We start from the raw sequence: 24,832 nt of genomic DNA, 5'->3' as shown, positions 1-24,832 counted from the left end.
GACTTAAAGATACAGTCCGGGATCTTAAGCACAACAAATTCATAACATATCATACAAAATTGCAACAATGTAAAATATCATATGGAATGGATAACGTACTACACATAAAAACGGGAACCCATTTTGACTTGAGAGCACCCCTTTCAAAACTACTGGCGTAAATTATACAAAAGTTCTGGAGCATCACTTTAACTTGACTAACATGTTGTTACATCAATCTAATTTCAACACAGTACCAGTCAAAGAGTAACGACAATATAATAATAGTGAAGACATCAAAACTATGAAATAACACATCGCAACCAAAGAAAGTGTTAAACAAATAAAAATATATTTTATATTTGAGATTCTTCAAAGTAGCCACCATTTGCCTTGATGACAGCGTTGCACACTCTTGGCATTCTCTCAACCAGCTTCACCTGGAATGCTTTTCCAACAGTCTTGGAGTTCCCACATATACTGAGCACTTGTTGGCTGCTTTTCCTTCACTCAACTCATCCCAAACCATCTCAATTGGGTTGAGGTCGGGTGATTGTGGAGGCCAGGTCATCTGATGCAGCACTCCATCACTCTCCTTCTTGGTCAAATAGCCCTTACACAGCCTGGAGGTGTGGTGGGTCATTGTCCTGTTGAAAAACAAATGATAGTCCCACTAAGTCCAAACCAGATGGGATGGCGTATCACTGCAGAATGCTGTGGTAGCCATGCTGGTTAAGTGTGCCTTGAATTCTAAATAAATCACAGACAGTGTCCCCAGCAAAACACCCCCACACCATCACACCTCCTCCTCTGTGCTTCACGGTGGGAACCACACATGCGGAGATCATCCGTTCACCTACTCCGAGTCTCACAAAGACACGGCGGTTGGAACCAAAAATCTCAAATTTGGACTCATCAGACCAAATTACAGATTTCCATCAGTCTAATGTCCATTGCTTGTGTTTCTTGGCCCAATCAAGTCTCTTCTTATTATTGGTGTCCTTTACTAGTGGTTTCTATGCAGCAATTTGACCATGAAGGCCTGATTCACACAGTCTCCTCTGAACAGTTATTAAGATGTGTCTGTTACTTTAACTCCGTGAAGCATTTTTTTGGCCTGCAATTTCTGAGGCCGGTAACTCGAATGAACTTATCCTCTGCAGCAGAGGTAACTCTGGGTCTTCCTATCCTGTGGTGGCGCCTGTGAGAGCCAGTGTCATCATAGCACTTGATGGTTTTTGCGACTGCACTTGAAGAAACGTTCAAAGTTCTTGACATTTTCCGGATTGACGGACCTTCGTGTCTTAAAGTAATGATGGATTGACGTTTCTCTTTGCTTATTTGCGCTGTTCTTGACATAATATCTGGTATGCAGTGAAAACACACCCCCCTCAGAGAGAGACACACAGCTAAATGGGAGCTCTCACATCTTTCAACATGTTTTTTACAAAAGGATAGATTTGGAGTTAGATAAACTTGGATTTTTTGGCAGGTACATATGCAGGATGCTACACTCCACAGCATGGCCTTCGCTCCAGATCAAAACTCCAAACCTACAACCTAATTTTGACCAAAATTAACCGGAGAGATTACTGCTTCCAAGGTTTTCTTTTTCCAAGCTATACAGAGGGTATACCATTCCATGTTTGCTCGAGCAAACAAACAGCAGAGACCTGAGGATACCATTCCAACTTGGAACTGAGGTCTCAGGCTTGAAAGGACAAACCAGATACAAATTCAATTAGCACTAAGGTGTGAAGTAAAAGGGCTTTTGGCCCAACAAGTGTCAGGAGTCTTTGAAGCATCCTCTGAAGCCCCCTCCTGCTGTTCAAAGACCATTCACTGGCATTTTCTACAAGAAATCTGCCTCCAGAAATAAAAGCTTCTTCCAAGTGGGTGTGACACACATCTACTCCCATTGCCTGCTGCTTGGATTCCACCTGGCAATCTGTTCACCGTCTGCCCTGGCCTGTCTCCCCCTGTCTGGTACAGGTTCCTCCACCACACTCACCCCTCTCTCCAAAGCTTTCTCTCGCCTCCAGCACACAGGCACTGTTGGGCCGAGTGACTCTGAACTTACAATGGCTAGCCACAAGTTGTTATACTTTTTATTTGTTTCTTGTGCATCTTGCTATTTTTCTATTTGCATCATGACTCCTGCATACTTTGTTGACTACAAACTGTCTTTACCCAACCGTGGGACAGACTGTTTGTTCCCACACTCGGGACTCTGACTCTCTATTGGTTACACAAACTTTTGGCCTACCATCCTATTCTAACCACCTCTCGCCGGCTTTGTATTCATGTTACCTGATGAAATTGCTATACAATATGATCTTGTTGCCATCTGATGCAAATTCAGAAGTCATAAATCAGCACTGCAGAGCTCTCCCTGTACTATGCCGTGCCTTGATTACATTTCTGTTGATGATATCTGGAAATGTGCATGTACAGTCGTGGACAAAAGTTTTGAGAATGACACAAATATTAATTTCCACAAAGTTTGCTGCTTCAGTGTCTTTAGATATTTTTGTCAGATGTTACTATGGAATACTAAAGTATAATTACAAGCATTTCATAAGTGTCAAAGGCTTTTATTGACAATTAACATGAAGTTGATGCAAAGAGTCAATATTTGCAGTGTTGACCCTTCTTTTTCAAGACCTCTGCAATCCGCCCTGGCATGCTGTCAATTAACTTCTGGGCCACATCCTGACTGATGGCAGCCCATTCTTGCATAATCAATGCTTGGAGTTGGTCAGAATGTGTTTGTTTTTTTGTCCACCCGCCTCTTGAGGATTGACCACAAACTCTCAATGGGATTAAGGCCAAGGGCCCAAAATATCGATGTTTTGTTCCCCGAGCTGGGCAAGGTGCTCCATCGTGCTAGAAAAGGCATTGTTTGTCACCAAACTGTTCCTGGATGGTTGGGAGAAGTTGCTCTCGGAGGATGTGTTGGTACCATTCTTTATTCATGGCTGTGTTCTTAGAAACAATTGTGAGCGAGCCCACTCCCTTGGCTGAGAAGCAACCCCACACATGAATGGTCTCAGGATGCTTTACTGTTGGCATGACACAGGACTGATGGTAGCGCTCACCTTGTCTTCTCAAGACAAGCTTTTTTCCGGATGCCCCAAACAATTGGAAAGGGGATTCATCAGAGAAAATGGCTTTACCCCAGTCCTCAGCAATCCAATCCCTGTACTGTTTGCAGAATATCAGTCTGTCCCTGATGTTTTTCCTGGAGAGAAGTGGCTTCTTTGCTGCCCTTCTTGACACCAGGCCATCCTCCAAAAGTCTTTGCCTCACTGTGCGCGCAGATGCACTCACACCTGCCTGCTGCCATTCCTGAGCCAGCTCCGTACTGGTGGTTCCCCGATCCCTTTAGCTGAATCAACTTTAGGAGACGGTCCTGGCGCTTGCTGGACTTTCTTGGGCACCCTGAAGCCATCTTCACAACAATTGAACCGCTCACCTTGATGTTCTTGATGATCCGATAAATGGTTGATTTAGGTGCAATCTTACTGGCAGCAATATCCTTGCCTGTGAAGCCCTTTTTGTGCAAAGCAATGATGACGGCACGTGTTTTCTTGCAGGTAACTATGATTGAATGAGGAAGAACAATGATTCCAAGCACCACCCTCCTTTTGAAGCTTCCAGTCTGTTATTCGAACTCAAATCAGCATGACAGAGTGATCTCCAGCCTTGTCCTCATCAACACTCACACCTGTGTTAACGAGAGAATCACAGACATGATGTCAGCTGGTCCTTTGTGGCAGGGCTGAAATGTTTTTTGGGATTCAGATCATTTGCATGGCGAAGAGGGACTTTGCAATTAATTGCAATTCATCTGATCACTCGTCATAACATTTTGGAGTATATGCAAATTGTCATCATACAAACTGAGGCAGCAGACTTTGTGAAAATTAATATTTGTGTAATTCTCAAAACTTTTGGCCACGGCTGTACACCCTGGCCCAGCTACTGTTGTTAGCTCCAATTCTCACTTGTGCTCTGATATCTGCTTCACTGATTTCTGCTCTCGTAAAAGCCTGGGTTTTCTGCACGTTAACACTAGAAGCTTATTACCCAAAATGGATCAATTGAAAGTGTGGGTTCACAGCTCCAATCCAGATGTGTTGGTCATCACTGAGACGTGGTTAAGGAACAGTGTTTTGAATACTGATGTTAACCTTTCTGGTTATAACCTTTTCCGGAAGACAGATCTTCCAAAGGTGGGGGGAGTGGCAATTTTCTACCAAGGATCACCTTCACCTCAGTTGTCTCTACCAAGTCTTTCCCCAAACAATTTGATTTGCTGGTTTTAAGCATTAAACTTTCAAATAGCTCTTCGTTGACTGTTGATGGGTGCTATCGTCCTCCATCAGCACCGGCCTGTACCCTACCTGCCCTAAACTATCCCCTGGCCCCTTACACTAAGTTAGGAATTGTCCTGCAAGGTGACCTAAACTGGGACATTCTTAAACCACCTGACCAAGTCCTAAAGCAATGAGACTCCCTAAATCTTTCTCAGATTATCACCAATCCAACAAGGTATGACTCCAAACACCCAGAAAAGGCCACTCTCCTCGATGTTATCCTCACAAATAATCCTGATAGGTATCAGTCTGGTGTTTTCTGTAATGACCTTAGTGATCACTGTTTTACAGTCTGTGTTTGTAATGGCTGCTCAGTGAAACGACCTGTCCTGATTTGACATAGACGCTTGCTAAAAAACTTGAATGAGCAAGCCTTCCTTCACGAACTGGCCTCTGTAAAATGGTATAGAATCAGCTTGATCCCCTCTGTCGAAGACGCTCTGACATTCTTTTTTTATATTTTCAGTGGTATTGTTAACAAACGCCCCCATGAAGAAAATTAGAATTAAAAACAGGTTCAGCCCCTGGTTCAACCGTGATCTTGCAGAGTTACTCCACCTCAAGAATTGCATTTGTCGAAAGGCTCTGCACACGTATACTCAGGCTGACTGGCTATCGTTCAGGCAAATGAGAAATAAGTGCGCTCAGGCTATCCGGAAGGCCAACGTTAGTTACTTTAAGGAGCAGTTCTTCCTCTGTGAGTCTAACCCCAAGAAGTTCTGGAGAACAGTCAAAGTCCTGGAGAATAAACCCTCCTCCTTACAGCTGCCCATGTCCCTTAATGTTGATGATGTGGTTGTTACTGACAAGAAGCACATGGCTGAGCTCTTTAAATCACTTCATTAAGTTTGGATTCCTATTTGACTCAGCCATGCCTCCTTGCCCATCCAACATTTCCTCATCTTCCACCCCTTCTAACGCGACTATCCCCGATGCTTCTCCCTCTTCTTCACTTGCCCCGCTACAAAGTTTCTCCCTGCAGCCAGTCACTGAGTCCAAGGTTCTAAAGGAGCTCCTTAACTTCTCTAGGGTAGGGGGCAGCATTTGGAATTTTGGATGAAAAGCATGCCCAAATTAAACTGCCTGCTTCTCGGGCCCAGAAGATATGATATGCATATAACTGGTAGATTTGGATAGAAAACACTCTAAAGTTTCCAAAACTGTTAAAATAGTGTCTGTGAGTATAACAGAACTGATTTGGCAAGTGAAAACCTGAGAAAAATCCATTCGGGAAGTAGATTTTTTTTTTTTTTTGTAGTTTTCTATTCAATGCCATGACAGTATCCATTGACTTAGGACTCAAATTGCAGTTCCTATGCCTTCCACTAGATGTCACCAGTCTTTAGAAATTGTTTCAGGCTTGTATTCTGAAAAATGAGGAAGTAAGAGCAGTCTGAATGAGTGGACCCTAAAGTGTCACAGAGCTTTCTCATGCGCGCGACCGAGAGAGTGCCTTTCTTGTTTACCTTTTATATTGACGACGTTATTGTCCGGTTGAAATATTATCGATTATTTAGGCTAAAAACAACCTGAGGATTGAATATAAACATCGTTTGACATGTTTCTATGAACTTTACGGATACAATTTGGATTTTTTTGTCTGGCTGTTTTGACTGCGTTTGAGCCTGTGGATTACTGAAGAAAACACGCAAACAAAAACAGAGGTTTTTGGATATAAAGAGACTTTATCGAACAAAAGGAACATTTATTGAGTAAATGAATGTCTGCTGAGTGCAACCATATGAAGATCATCAAAGGTAAGGGATTAATTTTATCTCTATTTCTGACTTGTGTAACTCTTCTACTTGGCTGGTTACTGTTTGTAATGATTTGTCTGCTGGGTTATGTTCTCAAATAATCGTAAGGTATGCTTTCGCCGTAAAGCATTTTTAAAATCTGACACCGTGGTTGGATTCACAAGAAGTTAATCTTTAAACCTATGTAAAATATGTTTTGTTTTCTGAATTTTTATAATGAGTATTTCTGTATTTGAATTTGGCGCCCAGCAGTTTCACTGGCTGTTGAAGAGGTGGGACACTAACGTCTCACATACCCAAGAGAGGTTAAACTTGACCCCAAAAAAACATCTGGGTCAGAGGGTCTAAACCATTTCTTCTTTAAGGTTGCTGCCCCTATCATCGCAAAGCCTGTCTCTCCTTTTTGGGGAGGTTCCCATTGCTTGGAAGGCAGCCACAGAGTTCGTCCTTTACTTAAAGGAGGAGATCAAGCTGATCCTACTGTTATAGGCCTATTTCTATTTTGCCCTGTTTATCAAAAGTGTTGGAAAAACTTGTCAATAATCAACTGACTGGCTTTCTTGATGTCTATAGTATTCTCTTGGGTATGCAATCTGGTTTCCGCTCAGGTTATGGATGTGTCACTGCAACCTTAAAGGTCTTTAATGATGTCACCCTTGCCCTTGATTCTAAGCAATATTGTGCTGCTATTTTTATTGACCTGGCCAAAGCTTTTGGCCTGGTTTGCTAACTACCTCTCTCAAAGAGTGCAGTGTATAAAATCTGCTGTCTCAGCCACTGCCTGTCACCAAGGGAGTACCCCAGGGCTCAATCCTAGGCCCCACACTCTTCTCAATTTACATCAACAACATAGCTCAGGCAGTAGGAAGCTCTCTCATCCATTTATATGCAGATGATACAGTCTTATACTCAGCTGGCCCCTCCCCGGATTTTGTGTTAAATTCTCTACAACAAAGCTTTCTTAGTGTCCAACAAGCTTTCTCTACCCTTAACCTTATTCTGAACACCTCCAAATCAAAGGTCATGTGGTTTGGTAAGAAGAATGCCCCTCTTCCCACAGGTGTTATTACTACCTCTGAGGGTTTAGAACTTGAGGTAGTCGGCGCATACAAGTACTTGGGAGTATGGCTAGACGGTGCACTGTCCTTCTCTCAGCACATATTAAAGCTGCAGGCGAAAGTTAAATCTAGACTTGGTTTCCTCTATCGTAATCGCTCCTCTTTCACCCCAGCTGCCAAACTAACCCTGATTCAGATGACCATCCTGCCCATGCTAGATTACAGAGACATCATTTAGAGATCGGGAGGTAAGGGTGCTCTCGAGCGGCTTGATGTTCTTTACCATTCGGTCATCAGATTTGCCACCAATGCTCCTTATAGGACACATCACTGCACTTTATACTCCTCTGTAAACTGGTCATCTCTGTATACCTGTCGCAAGATTCACTGGTTGATGCTTATTTATAAAACCCTCTTAGGCTTCATTCCCCCCTATCTGAGATATCTACTGCAGCCCTCATCCTCCACATACAATACCCTTTCAGCCAGTCACATTCTGTTAAAGGTCCCCAAAGCACACACATCCCTGGGTCACTCCTCTTTTCAGTTCACTGCAGCTAGCGACTGGAACGAGCTGCAACAAACACTCAAACTGGACAGTTTTATCTCCATCTCTTCATTCAAAGACTCAATCATGGACACTCTTATTAACAGTTGTGGCTGCTTTGTATGATGTATTGTTGTCTCTACCTTCTTGACCTTTGTGCTGTTGACTTTGCCCAATAATGGGGCGGCAGATAGCCTGGTGGTTAGAGCGTTGGACTAGTAACCGAAAGTTAGCAAGATAAAATCCCCGAGCTGACAAGGTAAAAATCGGTCATTCTGCCCCTGATCAAGGCAGTTAACCCACTGTTCCTATGCCTTCATTGAAAATAAGAATTTGTTCTTAACTGACATGCCTAGCTAAATAAAAGGTAAAAAAATAAAAATGTTTGTACCATGTTTTTGTGCTGCCACCATGTTGTGTTGCTACCATGCTGTGTTGTCATGTGTTGCTGCCTTGTTATGTTGTTGTCTTAGGTCCCTCTTTATGTAGTGTTGTGTCTCTCTTGTTGTGATGTGTTTTTTGTCCTATATTTATAGTTATATTGTATTCATTTTTTTTTATTTTTATAATCCCAGGCCCCTGTCCCCGCAGGATGCCTCTTGCCTTTTGGTAGGCCGTCATTGTAAATAAGAATTTGTTCTAAACTGACTTGCCTAGTTAAATAAAGGTTAAATAAAATAAAATAAAACAATGTGGACTTGGTCTTTTACCAAATAGGGCTATCTCCTGTATACCACCCCTACCTTGTCACAACACAACTGACTGGCTCAAATGCATTAAGGAAAGAAATTCCACAAATTAACTTTTAACAAGGCACACCTGTTAATTGAAATGCATTTCAGGTGACTAGCTCATGAAGCTGGTTGAGAGAATGGCAAGAGTGTGCAAAGCTGTCATCAAGGCAAAGGGTTGCTACTTTGAAGAATCTCATTAAATACATATTTGTGTAACACTTTTTTTGGTTACTACATGATTCCATATGTGTTATTTCATAGTTCTGATGTCTTCACTATTATTCTACAATGTAGAAAATAGTACAAATAAAGAAAAACCCTTGAATGAGTAGGTCTGTCCAAACTTTTGACTGGTACTGTATACGGTGAATTTGCATTGAAAGTTCCACATAGAAACATAAACAATCTTTTTCATCCTTTCGTCAATTAACTTTAGATTTGATTAGACATTTTATTTGACCTTGTTCAATGTTGATAGTAAAATGGAATGTTTAAATCAATGTCATTTTTTCAACGTCATGCTATCAACCTAAATAAAGAGGTATATTGAAATAAAATGTGAAGCCACAGTCCAACGACTTCTGCCTGAACAATAGGGTGTCCACCCACTCTGCCCAGAGTAAAAACACGCTTTGTTGCTGAAATTTCACATCCTCATTATGTGGTGGGCCGTAGCAAGCTATCTGCTTTAGTTATTGAGATGATTGATCTCTGTCGAGGGAGGTGCTGGTTTTCACATATTGTGTAGACAGCTGGTGATGAGGGGTAATACACTTCAGTGAGAACGAGTCTACCATACAGATGCCTACCTTTATGTACCCTGCTTAGCTTTGGAAACAAGATGTGTTCATTTCAACAGAGCTACACGATATAGCCACACCTGTTGCTGACAGGTGTATAAAATCACGCACACAGCCATGCGATCTCCAAAGACAAACATTGGCCTTACTGAAGAGCTCAGTGACTTTCAACGTGGCATTGTCATAGGATGCCAACAAGTCAGTTCGTCAAATTTCTGCCCTGCTAGAGCTGTCCTGGTCAACTGTAATTGCTGTTATTGTGAAGTGGAAACATCTAGGAACAACAATGGCTCAGCCGCAAAGTGGTAGGCCACACAAGTTCACAGAACGGGATCGCCGAGTGCTGAAGCGCATAACGCGTAAAAATGGTCTGTCCTCGGTTGCAACACTCACTACCGAGTTCCAAACTGTCTCTGGAAGCTACTTCTGCACAATAACTGTTCGTCAGGAGCTTCATGAAATGGGTTTACATGGCCAAGCAGCCACAAACAATTCTAAGATCACCATGCGCAATGCCAAGCGTCGGCTGGATTGGTGTAAAGATCGCTGCCATTGGACTCTAGAGCAGTGGAAACACATTCTCTGAAGTGATGACTCAAACTTCACCATCTGGCAGTCCAACGGACAAATCTGGGTTTGGCGGATGCCAGGAGAACGCTACCTGCCCCAATGCATAGTGCCACGGGTAAAGTTTGGTGGAGGAGGAGAAATGGTCTGGGGCTGTTTTTCATGGTTCCGATTAGGCCCCTTAGTTCCAGTGAAGGGAAATCTTAACGCTACAGCATACAATGACATTCTAGATGATTCTGTGCTTCCAACTTTGTGGTAACAGTTCGTGGAAGGCCCTTTCCTGTTTCAGCATGACAATGCCCCCCATGCACAAAGCGAGGTCGATACAGAAATGGTTTGTCGAGATTGGTGTGGTAGAACTTGACTGGCCTGCACAAAGCCCTGATCAACTCCATCGAACACATTTGGGTTGAATTGGAACGCCGACTGCGAGTCAGGCCTAATCACCCAACGTTAGTGCCCGACCTCACTAATACTTGTGGCTGAATGGAAGCAAGTCCCCGCAGCAATGTTCCAACAATTAGTGGAAAGCTTTCCCAGAATAGTGGAGTCTGTTATAGCAGCAAAGGGGGGACCAACTCCATATTAATGCCCATGATTTTGGAATGAGATGTTCGACGAGCAGGTCTCCACATACTTTTGACCATGTAGTGTAGCTAACGCAGAGTAGATTCTCCATAGGACGTAGAGAATTAGTACATTGTGGGTAATTTAAGATATCTGCAAATAAGTTAATAAATATGTGAAATGGCTAAAACATAAATATGTTTGTAGTTATAAGTAACCAGATCGTGACTACAACTAAGTTACTAAGTCTTTGACCACACTGTGTTGTTACTACCTTGAGTAAAAACTATGGATGCACGATATATCGTGGAAAATATCGGAATCGGCCGATGTCTAGTTTAATGTCCGATGTGCAAAACCGATGTCAAAGCTGATGTGCATACCTATACAATGAAGTTACATGACGCAATGTAAAATTTTGCGCTATACGTGCAACACAGCCTTCCTAAACTAGCCCACAATGACTGCAATGGGATTGAGCAGTCAACAAGTCAAGCAGTCATTTGAAAGAGTAACAAAATTTCAGTGAGACAACTCTAACGTGAAATCCATTAAAGCCAAGATAATGGAATTCATTGCCCTTTTTTAATGGCCAGCACTGTAAGTGCACGAGACAACTTTAGCAGCATCATAGCATACATATCGATGAATCTTTGTGACATATGAAATACGAGTGATAGTGTAATCAATGTGTAATAACTACGTAAAAATGTATTAACGCGTTAAATTATTATGCGAGTCATATTCAGGTCCTGTTTGGTCAACAAACTTATTTGACACGTCAAATAGTGTTATTTGACACTCAAATAGCCTTACCTCCCTTATCCTACCTCTTTTGCACACACTGTATATAGACTTTTTCTATTGTATTATTGACTATGTTTGTTTATTCCATGTGTAACTCTGTGTTGTTGTTTGTATCTCACTGCTTTGCTTTATCTTGGCCAGGTCACAGTTGTAAATGAGAACTTGTTCTCAACTAGCCTACCTGGTTAAATAAAGGTGAAAAAAATAAATGTTAATAGTATATTTTTTAGAATGTCAAAATACGTTTGTTGATCACCAAATATTGAGTTTCGCTTATCAACTATCTTCATTTACTTCCGGTATGTACTTCCAAAAAAGGTCAAAATAAAAATCACAAATTACTGCCACGATCAGGTCGGAAGAATACAACAGCTCAATCCTATCACACTGGATGTTTTTCGGTTGCTTGTACATTTTTATTTAGACATTTATTTTTGGAAGTACATACCGGAAGTAAATGCAGATAGTTGATCAGCGAAACTCAATATTTGGTGATCAACAAACGTATTTTGACATTCTAATGCAGATCTGGTGAATTGTGCGTTTGAATCGGAACTTTCTGGGCGTTCGAGTGGTCTCTACGCACAGATATATACTGTTTCACCCAGTGGATAACTTAACCAGCTAGTTTATTTGCTTCAAGTATTAACTAAGCTATAATAAGACATGTTGGATGAATGTCGCTCAAACATGTGAAGCACTGATGCATGCCAAACAACTGAGCTGGAAAATCACTGCTCCCTTTCGCCAACAAAAACATTTCGCGCTTGAAGCTAGCTAGCTGCTAGCTACAGTAAAATTTTTAGCTAGCTAATGCCACCTAGAATTGAATAGCTAACGTTTCCTATCTGGCTGTTATTCAGCTTGATAGCTAGCACACTCGAGCAGGGGTGCCAAGGATGATTCCAGCATGTGTAATCCTGGTCCTGAAAACCGTTTATAATAATTTTCTTTATCGTAAAACGTAGAAAAACAAATGGCCTTTCTTACCTGTACATTTGTTTTCCAAGAAGTCAGTGTATGGAATGACCCATTCAGGACTTCCCAAATATCCAGCGATGCTCTCCACAACCCACTCGCCGTCCTCAGCCATGTTGGCTAAAAACACACTGCAGTGCTCTTCAGGCGAGGAAGGCTGGTCTTGAAATTTAACAAAATGCACAACTGAAGTGTAAGTATGCATACATTTGTTGAGATCTAGCTAACAAGCTAGTCCATTTATTGTTAGTATCCCTCTCCGTAGCTGCAGAAAATCTGAAAATGCGCACTCATGAATTTCGAAGTGGTCGAATGGGTTGACACCTAATCGGTCCCTATGGTAACCGATTACATCAGTGTTTAGCGTTCTACAAATTGAACAGCCCATCAGGTGTGTGTCAGTGTGGTAACCTAGTAAGTGTTTTATTCTTTGTGATCCTTTGAATGCACAATACTAACAATCCCTGATATTTCTCAGTAAACTACCTACATTACCTGAATAGTGATTTAGGCTACAATGCCCGTCTATTGGCGCTGTTGTGTAGGGCGAAATGTCCGTGTGCTAGTTGAAGATACCCCTCTATGCCTGAATAGATCTTGAGATAGGATTAATTAGTTCACAGGTTAAACCACCACAGTTTAAATCACACGTAATCTGAAATGGATAGTCACTAAAGCGCGTAGACCTACCTGAATTTGGATAGTTACCGGGGTTTGGACTGGACTTGACGTGTACAGTAGCCACTGAATAAAACCACAATACATACATATCAGATTTTTTATTATTAAGAGTAAACATTAAATGTATCAATTCGATATAGGCATCAAGGTTATACAATAAATATACACTCATTTTGTATTTTGAAATATATATTGTTAAAATAAGGCTGTCTATTGTACTTTAGTCCTACAGTTCATAAAGGCAGGGCATGCAACAGTGGGCATGTCAAAATTAAGCAAAAAAAGTATGTTGTATTATGCCTAAGAACATATTTGTAAGGCATAACTTACTCTGCTTATTTGTACATTTGGAAACAGATGGTGTAATGTACACTGAACAAAAATATAAATGCAACATATAAAGTGTTGGTCCCATGTTTCATGAGCTGAAGTTTTCCATACGCACAAAAATATTATTTCTCAAATTTTGTGCATAAATTTGTTTGCATCCCTGTAAGTGAGTATTTCTCATTTGTCAAGATAATCCATCCACCTGACAGGTGTGGCATATCAAGAAGCTGATTAAACATAATGATCATTATAGGTGCACCTTGTGCTGAGGACAATAAAAGGCCACTCTAAAATGTGCAGTTTTATCACACAACACTGCCACAAATGTGTCAAGTTGAGGGAACGTGCAGTTGGGATGCTGACTTCAGGAATGTTCACCAGAGCTGTTGCCAGAGAATTGAATGTTAATTTCTCTACTATAAGCCACCCTCATGTCATTTTATAGAATTTGGCAGTACGTCCAATATGCCTCAAAACCGGAGACCACGTGTATGGCATCATGTTGGTGAGCGGTTTTCTGATGTCAACGTTGTGAACAGAGTGCCCCATGGTGGCGGTGGGGTTATGGTATGAGCAGGCATAAGCTATGGACAACAAACACAATTGCATTTATCGATGGCAATTTGAATGCACAGAGATACCGTGACGAGATCCTGAGGCCCATTGTCGTGCCATTTATCTGCCGCCATTACCTCATATTTCAGCATGATAATGCACTGCCCCATGTCACAAGAATCTGTACACAATTCCTGGAAGCTGAAAATGTCCCAGTTCTTCCATGGACTGAATACTCGCCAGACATGTCACCCATTGAGCATGTTTGGGATGCTCTGGATCGACGTGTACGACAGCGTGTTCCAGTTTCCGACAATATCCAGGAACTTCGCACAGCCATTAGAGGGGTGGGACAACTTTCCACATGCCACAATCAACAGCCTGATCAACTCTATGCGAAGGAGATGTGACCACCATTTGGCTTATGCAGCACAACACACCAGATACTGACTGGTTTTCTGATCCTATCATCTTTTTTTAAGGTATCTGTGACCAACAGATGATTATCTATATATGAACTGTAACTCAGTAAAATTACATGTTGCATTTTATATTTTTATTCAGTATATAATTAACTGGTGGGACATTGTCCTCCAGAGGGCAGTCATTGTACTGTAATAGTATCGAAATGAATGGTCATGTTCGAGAGCATCAAAACCGTAATGTATTATGGGTCAATTGTGACTGACTGATCAACAAATAATGAGCCGTTATTTACGATGCAAGGTGATTTGTAGAACAGTCAGTCGGCAGTCGCCTGCACTGTCGGCTGCAATGTTGAACCAGCCGAATCAATGTCTTCAACACAGGAGGTTGGTGGCACCTTAATTGGGGAGGACGGGCTCATGGTAATGACTGGAGCGGAATTAGTGGAATGGTATCAAATACATCAAACACATGGTTTAATGCCATTCCATTTGCTCCGTTCTCGCCATTATTAAAAGCACATTATGCAATGTGCTTTTAAATTAACTGTAAATCACCTTGACCACAGTGGTATCCTCCAAGCTATTATTACAATATTACAATCATACCTTTTAAATGAATTAATTTACCATTCAGTAGTAGCGTATGACATGTTTGCCTACTGTGGATGTACAAATCTAATCTAACATTTTTTTTTAACTACACAGGAGACTATTCTAATAAAATGTAGGCTGTCTAATGTGCAAGTGATGATGAGGACCAAGACTATTCATTCATCTTTACTTTGTATTCAGACATCTTTTGTGCCTGTTTGCAGGTGAGAGAAATAATCTTTCCTTAAACTAACTCTAGGTGGCAACAGTGAATCAGGGACAGTTTATACTGTAGGTTGTATCTGGGACACACCCCAAATTTGGTTTGCTCTGATCTGTTATGAATGGGTTCGATGTATAGCTTAGGAAATGTTAATCGCAGAATTGCTACATCAAGAGCAATACAGTGACTGAAGGTTTGCCAGCAATTGAAGAAGAAAACATGTTTCTTGTACAGTGACAAAGTGCATTCCTAAACAGATCATTGACAGTCACTATTGATGCACTCGTAAAACAATATATAAAGTAGCCTACTCTGGACTGTTGCACCAACAGCAGTCCGATGCCTTTGACTACCTCTTTATGGCATGAGGACATACAAGTAACTGCCAAAATAAAGGAAACACTTGCGTAAATGAGGGATGCAAAGTATATATATTGAAAGCAGGTGCTTCCACACAGTTGTGGTTCATGGTTTATTAAGCAATTAAAACATCCCATCATGCTTAAGGTCATGTATACAAATGCCCAGTTGCCCGTTACTTTGGCTACCATGGCTAGAAGAGATATCTGTGCCTTTGAAAGAGGGGTCTCAAAGGAGCATAGGGGGTTTAAAGGGTGTGTGTGTGTGTGTGTGTGTGTGTGTGTGTGTGTGTCTCAGTCATCAGATCTCAACCCAATTGAACACTTATGGGAGATTCTGGAGCGGCGCCTGAGACAGCGTTTTCCACCACCATCAACAAAAAAACTAATTATGGAATTTCTCGTGGAAGAATGGTGTTGCATCCCTCCAATAGTTGCAGACATGTCGAATCGATGCCAAGGCTCATTGACGCTGTTCTGGCGGCTCGTGGTGGCCCAACGCCCTATTAAGACACTCTGATGATGTTTCCTTTATTTTGGCAGTTACCTGTAGTTAAAGGGTAAGTTGTTGTACAGATATTTACTGTCAGATTAAGAACATTGTCTGCCATAAGAGCAGTGTACATCATAGATGTGTTAATGCTACATTTATGTACTGGTTAACGCTGACAAACATATAAAAATTTTCAGGAAGTACGTGCATTGTTATTTTTTCAATTTACTATTAATATTTTTCTTGTATCAAAATATGATATAACAGAACCCCAGTTATAAAATAATGTGTGAAGAGAACCACCTGTAAACATGGAGAAAGTATTCTCCCATTATATTACTGTAAAAAGACGATGAAAAGACAGATGAAACTGAATTAATAGAAGTGTAATGCCAATCAAACACCACAGATAGGCCTATTACATACAGTATTTAGTCATTGGAGTGACATGTTCATAAAAAGGTGTTGATCAAGGTGTTCAACTACTACTCCTGTAGTTGATCATCTTTGATGTTCAGGCGCAAAGTTTATCATGCGGGTGGTGTAAAGAGTTGCTGTGGTTACTTTCTCTGCCGGTGTTAAGTCCAATGAATAAGGTCTTATTTCAAAACATGTCCTTGGGGGAACTGGAAATGGTGTTTAGCAGTCTTTAAAAAGTCATGCTATTGATCTTACTGACTGAAATCGCATCCAATTGTTTTTTACAATATCTGTTCTATAAGTCAACATCTGTTTTTAAAGAGAGCTACAGTTGTCCCACTGGTTCAACACCCTTTTCCAGTTGTACCTAATACACCTAATTATTCACGAAGACCTTGGGAATCTATGACCAATATTCCATTAGGTAAAATCATTGTCTTGTAATTTTACCTAACAAATACCTTAGGCCAGGGATGGGCAACTTTGATGGGGGTGGGGGCCACAACAAAGCTGAACTCATCATAGGGGGCTGCAGTGGCTCACGGGTCTGTGTAACCCACATCCATACTCACACATGCAATCAGAGCCCTAGCCTTTTGGGGGCCATTAAGTGGAAGTTATACGTTTCAGAGTTAATTTCCTGCAATTCTATACATATTTGCCATGAGGCGGAGAAGATTTCTCAATTTTAGAACTCATTTCATGCAATTCTACAAATTTTGTCATGGGGTGGAGAGAAAGGTTTGCAGTTTTTAATATGATGTGACTAACAACATTAATGGAGGCCCCCCAAATCGGTAATTCAACCATGATTACTAAAAGTTTAGTTAGTCTTGCGGCCAGCTAACTTACAATCACAGTTGTTTTTGCTGACATGGGGCTAATTGAGTGACTGTCAGTGACTGACATAACGAAAGAAACTGCTGATGCACAACCACATTTCAAAATGTCACCTTGTTTATTCTACTATTCTAACTCAACAGTAAGTTGAGACCCTAACAGATTTTTTGTTTTAAGGCTTTGAAAATTGATCCATGGGCCTACAAAAGGGGGGGCGCCAGTTGCCCATCCCTGTCTTAGACCTTAAAGGGCAGCTCCTTCCAATGTTAGTATGCTATTGACCTCTGCAGTTGGTTTTCGTTTTAACCTATGCATAAGACCGGGGTATGATAGCATTTCCATTACAAACTAAGTACTGTCCAGGGACATGGTGGTTTCAACACTTTCCAGGAAGCAAGACGCTCACCTTTTGAGTACAGAAAGGTACATTTTAAAAATAATTAATGATATATAAATTATTTGATCATGTTAAAAACATAACAGCCCTAAAGCTCTATCACAAGTTAAATATCTAGTTCTACCCTATTGAGTGTTTCCAACAAAGAAAATATACAGAATAGAAGACTATGCAACTTTTACTTAAAATTGGATGCTGGAAATTGAGTCAAGATTCTGAGATCAACCCCGGACAGTTTACATTCTGGTTTAGACCAAAACAGAATTTTAGACATTATACCAAAATAGATGGATGCCAATGGGGCATAATTGTCTTTACTCTGCAACAATAAACATCAAATAGATGTCTTTATCTTAGGAGTCAGATGAGGTCAAGACATGTTTCTGGCATTCCTATTTTCCCCATTCCTTTCATTTGATCAGCTGTGGTCCAACAGACAGATGGCCCCCGCTCATTTGGTCGAGGTTGGAGGTATGCTGCACTTTGTAAATTAATATTGAAGACACACCAGGTAAACACCTTTTGGAGTATAGATTTGTATAGGATATCTCCACACTACTGTCCATGCAGCTCCAACCTGCTTTGGCCAGGGAGGGTTTTAAAAGGGTTGTGATGAATGATGTCATTTTTGGCAAAATGGATTTAACGATGAACTATATTTACTGAGGTTCAGCAGTCAATAGAAAATCAATTTATTTGATCAGTTCCCTTCCCACGAATGTCTTCTGTAAGAAACAGTCAGGATGAAATATGCAGAAGGTTCAATAGATGAACAAATGCCCTCCAAGTCCTATATTATGTCTACAGTGTCCGATTTCAGCATTAAACTGTTATTTTTCTCTTAAAGCCTGCATAAATCAGTCTTGTAACGCACCACGTCTTCGGATTTACAGGGAGCCATTGGGACTCTCCTTACTCCCATTGCTCTCTGTTGGTTGAGCGATTTTGAGATGTGCCAGTTGGTTGAGCTGGTGCTTGTTGCAGACTGGGATCTTGTTAGCCTGCAGGCTCTTGGTGTGGCGTGAATACCAGTCCCGCTCGAACGTAGCCCTCACCTGTTCCACCAACGTTGAGTTCTTCTCCTTCACCCCCTCCGCCTGATTGATCACCATGCCTGCTCCAGCGTTGAACGTAAACTCATTCCCCACCCAGTCAAAGTTGCCTGTGGGACAACAGACACCCGTCAAAATCGTTAATCAGAAATATAGATTCAAAGGTACTAGCCAAATAGTCAACCCACCTCACAAGCAAACTAATCAATCCACCAACCAGTAGCTAGACCAATATTTATTTTTATATATTTTTTTAAATAAACCATTTAGTTACTACTCATCTGAAATGAATGCAAGTGAACTCACCTATGTACACAGCACTGTCTGTCACCATGAATCTGTTATGGTTGATTCCCTGTAGCGTGCCATCTCTCTGCTCCCTGGGACTGAAGAACTTCTGCACAAAACACACAAGGACTGGCTTAGCAGTAGTGATTAATGAATAAATTGTACATGTACAGTAGGTTTGCAGGTACAGTGGAGATTAATACATTTTACATAACGTACAGTAGGTTTACAGGTACAGTAGAGATGAATACATTTTACATGATCTACAGTAGGTTTGCAGGTACAGTAGAGATGAATACATTTTACATGTACAGTAGAGATGAATACATTTTACATGACTTTCAGTAGGTTTGCAGGTACAGTAGAGATGAATACATTTTACATGACGTACAGTAGAGATGACTATATACAGTGTACTGCAAAAGTATTGGGATAGTGACATTTTTTGTTTTGGCTCTGTACTACAGCACGTTTTGATTATTTTGTGGCCGATAGAAAGGAATGTTAAATAATGTAGTGTTTTTTTGGAGTCACTTTTATTGTAAATAAGAATAGAACATGTTTTTGAACACTTCTACATTAATGTGGATGCTACCATGATTACAGATAGTCCTGAATAATGATGAGTGAGAAAGTTAGACGCACAAATATCATACCCCCCAAACATTTTTATCGTAATGGTGAGAGGTTAGCATGTCATGGTGGTATGACATTTGTGTGACTAACTTTCTCACTTATAATTATTCATGATCAATTCAGGACTATCGGTATTCATGGTAGCATCCATATTAATGTAGACATTTTTAGAACAGGGGCGCAACTTTCACTGGGGACATGTCCCCCCCACATTCTGAAATTGTATTTTTGTGCCACCTAGTTTTATCATTGAAATGTGATACAAAGAAAAGGAAAGGGGATACTTAGTCAGTTGTACAACTGAATGCCTTCAACTGAAATGTGTCTTCCGCATTTAACCCAACCCCTCTGAATCTAATCAGGCAACGGTGTGCTTTAGGACCATGTGGACGCCTCTGAGCAGTCGGGTAGGCTGTTTGGAGTGTTTATCCGACCGACAGGATAAAAAAATACAGTACCAGTCAAAAGTTTGGGCACACCTACTCATTCAAGGGTTTTTCTTTTCTTTTGACTATTTTCTACAATGTAGAATAATAGTGAAGACAAACACTATGAAATAACACATATGGAATCATGAAGTAACCAAAAAGGTGTTAAACAAATCAAAATATATCTTAGATTCTTCAAAGTAGTCACCCTTTGACCTTGATGACAGCTTTAAACACTCTTGGCATTCTCTCAACCAGCTTCACCTGGAATGCTTTTCCAACAGTCTTGAAGGACTTCCCACATATGCTGAGCACTTGTTGGCTGCTTTTCCTTCCCTCTGCAGTCCAACTCATCCCAAACCATCTCAATTGGGTTGAGGTCAGGTGATTGTGGAGGCCAGGTCATCTGATGCAGCACCCCATCACTCTCCTTCTTGGTCAAATAGCCCTTACACAGCCTGGAGGTGTGTTGGGTCATTGTCCTTTTTAAAGCCAAATGATAGTCCCACTAAGTGGAATCATGATGGGATGGCGTATCGGTGCAGAATGCTGGCTGTTAGCCATGCTGGTTAAGTGTGCCTTGAATTCTAAATAAATCAGTGTCACTAGCAAAGCACCCCCACACCACCACCTCCATGCTTCGCGGTGGGAACCACACATGCAGAGATCATCCGTTCACCTACTCTGCGTCTTACAAAGACACGGCGGTTGGACTCATCAGACCAAAGGACAGATTCCCACCGGTCTAATGTCCATTGCTCGTGTTTCTTGACCCAAGCAAGTCTCTTCTTCTTATTGGTGTCCTTTACGAGTGGTTTCTTTGCAGCAATGATGGCCTGATTCACACAGTCTCCTCTGAACAGTTGATGTTGAGTTGTGTCTGTTACTTGAACTCTGAAGCATTTATTTGGGCTGCAATTTCTGAGGCTGGTAACTCTAATGAACTTATCCTCTGCAGCAGAGGTAAATCTGGGTCTTCCTTTCTTGTGGCGGTCCTCATGAGAACCAGTTTCATCATAGTGCTTGATGGTTTTTGCAACTGCACTTGAAGAAACTTTCAAAGTTCTTGACATTTTCCGCCCTGACTGACATTCATGTCTTAAAGTAATGATGGACTGTCATTTCTCTTTGCTTATTTGAGCTGTTCTTACCATAATATCAAATCACATTTTATTTCTCACATGCGCCGAATACAACAGGTGTAGTAGACCTTACAGTGAAATGCTTCCATACAAGCTCTTAACTAACAATGCATTTAAGAGAAGAAGAAAAAGAAAAAAGAACTAAAAGTAACAAATAATTAAAGAGTAGCAATAAAATAACAATATGGACTTGGTCTTTTACCAAATAGGACTATCTTCTGTATATCACCCCTACCTTCCACAAATTAACTTTTAACAAGGCACACCTGTTAATTGAAATGCCTTCCAGGGTACTATCTCATGAAGCTGGTTGAGAGAATGCCAAGAGTGTGCAAATCTGTCATCAAGGCAAAGGGTGGCTACTTTAAAGAATCTCAAATATAAAATATATTTTGATTTGTTTAACACTTTTTTTGTCCCTCCCACTTCTAAAACCAAAGATGCTCCACTTGTTTAGAAACATATTATATTCTTATTTACAATTAAATTGACTCCAAAATGATACAATAGATTACTTACCATTCATTTCTATTGGGCACAAAATAATCTTTAACACAACCAAAACAAACAGCAAATGCCTCCAACAAGTTTGTAGAGTCACAAGCTTTATGTAATCATTGCAAGTTAGGAATATGGTACCAAATACTAAACTTTTGACTACTTTAATACACATAAGTGAATTTGGGGGGACTATGTACAAAAAGTGCTGTAATTTCTAAACGGTTCACCCGATATGGATGAAAATGCCTTCTAATTAAAGCTGACCGTCTGCACTTTAACCCCAGTCATTGTATCATTCAAATCCAAAGTGGTGGAGTACAGAGCCAAAAAAAACTAAATGTATAATTGTCCCAATACTTTTGTAGCTCACTGTAGGTATAATGAGCCTGGTAAAGTAGCTATGATGATTCTATATAACATCAGTTTGTATCCAGGTAATGAGGATGTAGGCATGTGGTGTCCACACTCACAGCCTCCATCGAACAGTTGGCCAGCTCCATGCACAGGGTCTTCAGGGACCACACAAAGTTAAAGGTCAGGGGATGCGTCTGCTCCCAGCAGCTTACTAACAGACGCACTTCGATGTTCCTCAAGATCAAGGCCTCCCGAAGCATCCCGTCTATACGTGACCAGTATCTGCCAAGGTAGGAAAGAGTTACACACTAATCTGTTTGGTAATTACATGTAATTATACACAGTTACATCCTATCGGTTTCATTCTATCAGTTGTCATTGTATTGTATAAATGGGCGAACAATACAACACTAACAATAAGGTGTTCAGGTGCTGTCAGTGTCAACAATAAGGTGATCAGGTGCTGTCAGTGTCTACAATAAGGTGATCAGGTGCTGTCAGTGTCAACAATAAGGTAATCAGGTGCTGTCAGTGTCAACAATAAGGTGATCAGGTGCTGTCAGTGTCAACAATAAGGTGATCAGGTGCTGTCAGTGTCTACAATAAGGTGATCAGGTGCTGTCAGTGTCAACAATAAGGTAATCAGGTGTTGTCAGTGTCAACAATAAGGTGTTCAGGTGCTGTCAGTGTCAACAATAAGGTGATCAGGTGCTGTCAGTGTCTACAATAAGGTGATCAGGTGCTGTCAGTGTCAACAATAAGGTGATCAGGTGCTGTCAGTGTCTACAATAAGGTGATCAGGTGCTGTCAGTGTCAACAATAAGGTGATCAGGTGCTGTCAGTGTCAACAATAAGGTGATCAGGTGCTGTCAGTGTCAACAATAAGGTAATCAGGTGCTGTCAGTGTCAACAATAAGGTGATCAGGTGCTGTCAGTGTCAACAATAAGGTGATCAGGTGCTGTCAGTGTCAACAATAAGGTGTTCAGGTGCTGTCAGTGTCAACAATAAGGTGATCAGGTGCTGTCAGTGTCAACAATAAGGTAATCAGGTGTTGTCAGTGTCAACAATAAGGTAATCAGGTGTTGTCAGTGTCAACAATAAGGTGATCAGGTGCTGTCAGTGTCAACAATAAGGTGATCAGGTGCTGTCAGTGTCAACAAATTGCTCACCTGTGAGCATTCCTGTTAGTGAGAGGCAGGTAGTCTGTAATGGATATGAAGATGAACCTCTTGGCCTTTTGGATCACGTAGGATATGGCATCAAGGTCTCTGGTCCTGTCTTTAGGGCAGAAGACATCTGGAGAGCTCTGCCACAAGATAAGACTGTTAAATCAGTGGAGAATAGAGAACGGAGGCCCTCATGTCAATGCCAAGGCTTTACAGATGCAATGAATCATTGTCATTGTTGTCGTCCTCATTATTGTTATCAAATCGTCGTCATCATCATCATCATCACCACCACCACTACCTCTTGGAACATATCTTTGTCCATTAGTATTCCAACAGCATCGTTACCTTCTCTCTACTTGTCTCTAACTGATCCTGTCTCTGTTCTTTATTTCTTGATATATAATAATATTATTCATTTAATTGGTAAAGCTCTTTTCTCACACCCAAGGTGCAATAAAATAAAAACACTAAACAAAAAAACACAGACAACAATCTAAGCTATATACAGGTCTGGGGACATGAGAACAGAATTAACAGAGGTCCTTGAAAGCTTTTCTGAACAGCACGGTCTTGAACTGTGCCTTAAAGGAGGCCAGAGACTCTGCAGCCCTAATAGTGTCTGGAAGTGTGTTCCTCAGCCACGGAGCCACACAGCCTAAAGCCCTGTCACCCATAGGATGTGTGTGATGAGAAAAATGACAGATCACAGTTCCATGCTATCAATACTTCTGATGATTAACGTTCCCTCTGTTTTTCAGAAATGTTCATCGACTGGCCTAATTTACAACCAGCCAAACGTATGTTTTCTGTTGGAAGCAATGCAATTTTTCATCCCGTCAGCATACTTAAAACACCAGCTGATTAGTCACATCGAGCTGTATAAGAAATAGCTTTTTTCACCCAACTGTCACCTCTCGTCAAAGTTCTTACTGTGGGAGGACATTGCAAATGTTTACATCATTTATATATCAGGACTAATGAAAAGGCTTTAACCAAGAAAAGTCTTCAAATAGTATGCATAAATATTGGCAATTTATTATTGCTAGCAAGAAAAAAACCAAATAATTCATAATCTCTGTAAAGTATTCATTAATCCAGTATAAAAATTTGCCTGTTTCAGAATGATACAAATGACTACTGATACAGAATGCTAAAAAATAATTTCACGGTCCTTGTTAAAAGGTCACATCGTCCAGACAAACTCCTGTCCTTATGCATGAAGCCATGTGAGAGAAGGATTAGTTGTCACTCACAGAGACAAAGACTTCAGCCTTGGTGTTGTTGAAGAGAAGCAGAAGGTTCTCATCTTTGTTCCACAGGGCGCTCAGCCTTTTGGACCACATAGACGGTATAAAGTCCTTATACTGCAGCTGCCAGTAGAGGTTGAATACCCTGTGCAGGTCCAGTGCCAGGCAACTACAGTTGTAGACGATGATGCCCAGTTCTTTCATCTGAGAGACAACAAAGCAACAGCACAGATGTTGTACGGTGTTAGCATGTGCCCCCAGGGACTCCACCCATACCAAATCCTTACTCCACACATCTCTTCTCATCCTTCCTCCCCCCTCCTCTCCTTCCATTCCCCCTTTTCCATTCCCTCTCCTCTCATCTCCTACTCCCCACACTTCAATTTCCCCTTCTCCCTCCTGTCCTCTTTTTTGTTTCCTCTCCACAGCCCAGTGCTCCTTTCCCTTCCAGCCCTGAATCCTCCCCATCGTCTTCTGCCCTCCTCTGGCCCTGGACGAGGCAGGCAGCCCTCCAGGCACTT

At 41.1% G+C, this 24,832-nt stretch overlaps 2 protein-coding genes across 2 annotated transcripts in view; both read right to left on the bottom strand.

Annotated features, from left to right (window-relative positions):
• The window catches only part of LOC120017704 (cilia- and flagella-associated protein 36-like), a 30,561-nt gene extending 18,070 nt beyond the window's left edge, over positions 1–12,491 (bottom strand). The window contains exon 1 of the mRNA XM_038960639.1: positions 12,189–12,491. Within this exon, the coding sequence (XP_038816567.1) occupies positions 12,189–12,381 (193 nt within the window). The 5' untranslated portion in view covers positions 12,382–12,491. The remainder of the gene's footprint in view (positions 1–12,188) is intronic.
• Positions 12,492–18,380: 5,889 nt separating this feature from the next.
• The window catches only part of LOC120017809 (inactive phospholipase D5-like), a 76,804-nt gene continuing 70,352 nt past the window's right edge, over positions 18,381–24,832 (bottom strand). Inside the window, exons 6-10 of the mRNA XM_038960779.1 lie at positions 24,318–24,515; positions 23,065–23,201; positions 22,011–22,176; positions 18,852–18,942; positions 18,381–18,655 (exon numbers count right to left, since the gene is read on the bottom strand). Coding sequence (XP_038816707.1) covers positions 18,381–18,655; positions 18,852–18,942; positions 22,011–22,176; positions 23,065–23,201; positions 24,318–24,515 — 867 coding nt within the window. The remainder of the gene's footprint in view (positions 18,656–18,851; positions 18,943–22,010; positions 22,177–23,064; positions 23,202–24,317; positions 24,516–24,832) is intronic.

The sequence above is a fragment of the Salvelinus namaycush genome, chromosome 22, assembly GCF_016432855.1.
Source record: "Salvelinus namaycush isolate Seneca chromosome 22, SaNama_1.0, whole genome shotgun sequence".
NCBI classification, from domain to species: domain Eukaryota; kingdom Metazoa; phylum Chordata; class Actinopteri; order Salmoniformes; family Salmonidae; genus Salvelinus; species Salvelinus namaycush.
The sequence above is the reverse complement of the archived record's forward strand: the minus strand, read 5'-3'. Positions and strand labels throughout refer to the sequence as shown.